We start from the raw sequence: 5,148 nt of genomic DNA on the forward strand, positions 1-5,148 counted from the left end.
GCATAACACGGAAAGCTAACAATATTTAGGATAATGAATACGTATAACTTAGGATAATGAATAGAAATATTTCAATTAACTTTTAGAACTACTAATCTAGACTATTATGTATAGCACACCAACTAAATTAAGCATCCCACTAATTATTCTAACAAGTAGAGCCTTATCATACAACATAGAGTTTCACAAGATCATAATTTAAATCCTATACTTAAACCACTAAGGTTTAATACCCACTATGCAGTATTCATACTTCACCTGGAATGGACCTAACGATGATACTTGCTTTTAACTAATTAGGCCAACAATGAACACTTGCAGAATTTCTGGACAGCAGTCAGCAGTCAAATGTTTTGCTCATAACTGACAAAATATGCATACAAAAATAGTAAACTAGAACTTTCTGAAAATCTTATAAAGTCCTCTACGACTTTTGTATTACAATCAGAACAAAATTCGACATTTAGAAATGTCAAACAGTGCTAAACCTAAATTCTGTCCAGATTGGACAGAATTCGACTACTCACTTCAAAAATCCATAACTGGAGTTTCAGGCATCCAAATCTGGTGATCCTAGACTTTTTAGATATCTAATAGAATTGTCTACAATTCCTTTATAAACATCTCAGGTTAATTCAATACCTATCAAAGTCAAAAGACATGAAAAAGGCTCTGCTGTCCAGATTTGGACAGATTCAGAGATCACACTTCAAACAACTGTAATTTAACTTATAGATCACTAAAAAGGGTGATCAAAAATTTGTTGGAAAGCTTAAGAAAAGTACCACAATTCTCCTATAATTACTAAAAGCTGATTCTCAGTTTAACTTAGGCAAACAACGTCATTTTCGAAATCTGTACAAAATTTGGACACATTCTGAGACTGGGCTTGAGAAAATCATAACCCCCAAACTACTAGTTTTATGGCCATGATATTTTTACACCAACAAGATAACGAAGTTAGCTACAATTTATGTATAACACTTTCACAGAAAACATGATTTACTTCACTCAATTATTACCACAACAGAGAGAATGTGTGCAGCAAAATTCAGCTTAAGGACAATCAGATTCCCTAAGCAAATATCACCACAAAGCACCTATGCTAATCGCAAAAGAATCATGGACCACCTAACTATTTAGCCCACCATTCAAGCTGACAATTATAGATAGCAAAGGAACTCATCCAAAATTAAATTCAACTAGAGAACTATAAGCACAACGTCGAGCTACAATTTAGCCCATACGTTGAGCACATGATGAACGACACCTCGGGACTTCGCTTTCATATTCATCTAATAAATTAATGCGGGTTACAGGTACTGGTGATGAATAACATAAGGAGAACAGCTATTCCTTACCGGGGTAAACGACGACGTGACCGGGACTGCATAGATCAAGATGAAGCTTTCGAACACGTCGATAGTGCGACACGAAGGAGTGTCGTGGCTGCTGCTGCTCCATGGCCTAGGGCGAGAGCAAGCACCAGGGAAAATGACATCGGCAAGCTTGAGGACGGGCAGCCCAGTTCGGTGTCGGACAGAGGCGAACTGAGCAGCGGCGCTTGCTGTCAAGTTAAGACGACGGCGATGACACAAGGCCGGAACAGTGGTGAACGACGGCGCAAGACGAGCAGGGAGAGCAGGGAGACGACGATCTGCACTACGATAGGAAAGACGCAGCAGTCCCCAGCGGCGTGGGAGGACCAGCTGGTGGCGCTGTTGCTACTCGTTGGGGTGGGCGTCAGGGGGCCGAGCACAACATCTAGAGCGGCGGCGCGGTGGTGCCTAGGAGCTGAGCAGATCCAAGGACGGAGTTGGGAGACATGGCCAGCATCAACGAACGGTGCTAGGAGCAAGCAGGCCGGGACGGGATGGCCGTGCGCCATGGCCGAGATTTGGGCGAGCTAGCAGGGGCAGCCGACGTATGGAAACTAGGAGGCCAGCAACGTTTGTCCTAGAAGCTAACGATAGCAGGGAATTTCTAGAAATTGAACGTGATGCTTGAGAAAGGAGGTGGCGTGGAGTTAGAAGATAGAGATGGCTGGGGAATTCTCGAGGAGATGACGTGGGAGGATAATAGAGATAGGGATGATGAAGAGATATTCGGTGAACATGCTGCTCAATAAAAGACAAGTCATAAGGATAGCTCATAGAAGAAACTAGTACATGGAAGGGATAATTGTGATAAAATTCAATAGAAGATATTTTTTGCATTTAGTTAACGTAGACATAGAGACAAATCTAATTTTTAAGGTTTAAAAGAGGCACATATGTGTTGGATGAAAACAATTTCAGGTATATAATTTAGACCGAATTTGATTTGGTGAACAATCGCAGGACCAGATAAATTTCTACCAGTTATTAAACGATCATTTGGATTTGTTGATGTAAACAGATTAAATTAAAACGACATTTGGGTTGCATATATTATTTTTTTGACTTTGAAATAGTAAGGGTCTGTTTGGTTCAGCTTTTTTCTGACCAGCTTTTCTGAGAATCTGGCTGTCGGGAGAATCTGCCTGTAGAGAATCTAAGTAACATTAGGATTACGTGCGGAGTAAGTTAAAGGTGTCCATAAGACTCAGGATCTAAAAAGTAACGGATTCCTACTATTGTAACGACTCAATCGATTATGTGTTTATGTTGATTTTGAATGGTTTTTACCCAAACAAATTTTATAAAAACTGATTGAAAAGCTGAGCGTTTGGCAGTCCGCAGCAGCTTTTGGTGGCCTGAAGATCCAAAAAGCTGAAACAAACAGGGGCTAAACCGAATCGGCTAACAATTATTACGGTTTCGGTTGGTTTGCGTTCAGTTTATTTAAACAGCCTGCCCCTAGTAGTGTCTCTACCAAATTTGTAGAGATTGCTCGAACAAGAGCGAAATAATTAGGGGACGTTTCTAATTTGCCTTAATCGATTAATTTTAAATTTGCATTCGTTTTAGTTAAATTTAGACGAATTTTCCCCGCCATCCGAACATTCGACTAATAACTCTACGCCTTATATTTCTTGGACATGAACGCGGTCGAAATTATAAACTTGAACTAATTCCGAAATTGCACTCACGCTCTCGACCAACCTAAACAGCACCGAACTCGGCATTTTTGAAGGTTACTAAAGTCCGAACTTCGTGAAATATTTTGGAGAGTCCCGATAGACATAGATGAAAATACTGATATGCGAATATGATTAGGATATCGTCGGGGACCATAATTAGGGGTACCCTCAAGACGCCTAATTCTCAGCTGGTAACCACCATCAGCATAAAGCTGCAAAGGCCTGATGGGTGCGATTAAGTCAGGGATCAGTCCGTTCGAGCGACTCGATCATGCCTCGCCCGAGCCTGGCCTCGGACAAGGGCAGCCGACCCCGGAGGATTTCTGTCTCGCCCGAGGCCCCCCTCCAATGGCGGACACATCTCCGGCTCGCCCGAGGCCCTGCCTTCGCTACGAAGCAACCCTGACTAAATCGCCGCACCGACCGACCAAATCGCAGGAGCATTTAACGCAAAGGTGGCCTGACACCTTTATCCTGACGCGCGCCCCCCAGCAGAGCCGAAGTGACCGCCGTCACTTCGCCGCTCCACTGACCGGCCTGACAAAAGGACAGCGCCGCCTGCGCCACTCCGACTGCAGTGCCACTTGACAGAGTGAGACTGACAGGCAGTCAGGCCCTGCCAAAGGCACCATAGGAAGCTCCGCTCCGCCCGACCCAGGGCTCGGACTCGGGCTAAGTCCCGGAAGACGGCGAACTCCGCTCCGCCCGACCCAGGGCTCGGACTCGGGCTAAGTCCCGGAAGACGGCGAACTCCGCTCCGCCCGACCCAGGGCTCGGACTCGGGCTAAGTCCCGGAAGACGGCGAACTCCGCTCCGCCCGACCCAGGGCTCGGACTCGGGCTAAATCCCGGAAGACGGCGAACTCCGCTCCGCCCGACCCCAGGGCTCGGACTCGGGCTAAGTCCCGAAAGACGGCGAACTCCGCTCCGCCCGACCCAGGGCTCGGACTCGGGCTAAATCCCGGAAGACGGCGAACTCCGCTCCGCCCGACCCCAGGGCTCGGACTTGGGCTCAGCCCCAGAAGACGGCGAACTCCGCTTCGCCTGACCCCAGGGCTCGGACTCCGCCCTGGCCTCTACCGAACGTCCTCCGCCTCGCCCGACCCAGGGGCTCGGACTCGGCCTCGGCCACGGAAGACAGACTCGACCTCGGCTTCGGAGGAGCCTCCACGTCTCCCAACCTAGGGCGCAGGCCAGTCACGTCAACAGGAAGCGCCATCATCACCCTACCCCGAGCCGACTCGGGCCGCAGAGAACAAGACCGGTGTCCCATCTGGCTAGCTCCGCCAGATAGGCAATGATGGCGCCCCGCAAGCTCTGTGACGACGGCGGCTCTCAGCTCTCTTACGGAAGCGGGAGGACGTCAGCAAGGACTCAACCGCTCCGACAGCTGTCCCTCCACCAGGCTCCGTCGCTCCTCCGACGGCCACGACATCACACCAGCTGGGTGCCAAGATCTCTCCGGCTGCCACATCGGCATGTACTTAGGGCGCTAGCTCTCCCCCGCTAGACACGTAGCACTCTGCTGCACCCCCATTGTACACCTGGATCCACTCCTTACGCCTATAAAAGGAAGGACCAAGGCCCTCTTAGAGAGGGTTGGCCGCGCGGGGACGAGGACGGGACAGGCGCTCTCTTGGGGCCGCTCGCTTCCCTCACCCGCGTGGACGCTTGTAACCCCCTACTGCAAGCGCACCCGACCTGGGCGCGGGACGAACACGAAGGCCGCGGGATTTCCACCTCTCTCACGCCCGTCTCCGGCCACCTCGCTTCCCCCCTTCGTGCTCGCCCACGCGCTCGACCCATCTGGGCTGGGGTACGCAGCGACATTCACTCGTCGGCTTAGGGACCCCCCGTCTCGAAACGCCGACAGTTGGCGCGCCAGGTAGGGGCCTGCTGCGTGTTGACGAACAGCTTCCCGTCAAGCTCCAGATGGGCAGTCTCCAGCAACCTCTCCGGCCCGGGACGGTGCTCCGTTTCGGGAGTCTTGAGTTCATGTCCTTCGACGGCAGCTACGACATGATACTCCTCCCACCGCCGCGCGACAACGACAATAGCGGCCGACAGCCCGCCCGCCGGCGGCGGAAT

The 5,148-nt window shown here is 49.8% G+C and overlaps 1 protein-coding gene across 1 annotated transcript; it reads right to left on the reverse strand.

The window, feature by feature from the left end:
• Positions 1-1,394: 1,394 nt before the first annotated feature.
• LOC115208751 (uncharacterized) lies at positions 1,395-1,939 on the reverse strand. Its single transcript, NM_001371226.1, has one exon. The coding sequence runs from the start codon at positions 1,886-1,888 to the stop codon at positions 1,571-1,573; it is 318 nt and encodes a 105-aa protein (NP_001358155.1). The 5' UTR covers positions 1,889-1,939; the 3' UTR covers positions 1,395-1,570.
• Positions 1,940-5,148: the final 3,209 nt, after the last annotated feature.

This window comes from Zea mays, chromosome 1 (genome assembly GCF_902167145.1).
Source record: "Zea mays cultivar B73 chromosome 1, Zm-B73-REFERENCE-NAM-5.0, whole genome shotgun sequence".
In the NCBI taxonomy this organism is placed as follows: domain Eukaryota; kingdom Viridiplantae; phylum Streptophyta; class Magnoliopsida; order Poales; family Poaceae; genus Zea; species Zea mays.

Bases quoted from the DNA above. Each gene is read 5' to 3' on its own strand.
- LOC115208751 (NM_001371226.1), bottom strand. From the start codon at position 1,888: ATGGCGCACGGCCATCCCGTCCCGGCCTGCTTGCTCCTAGCACCGTTC.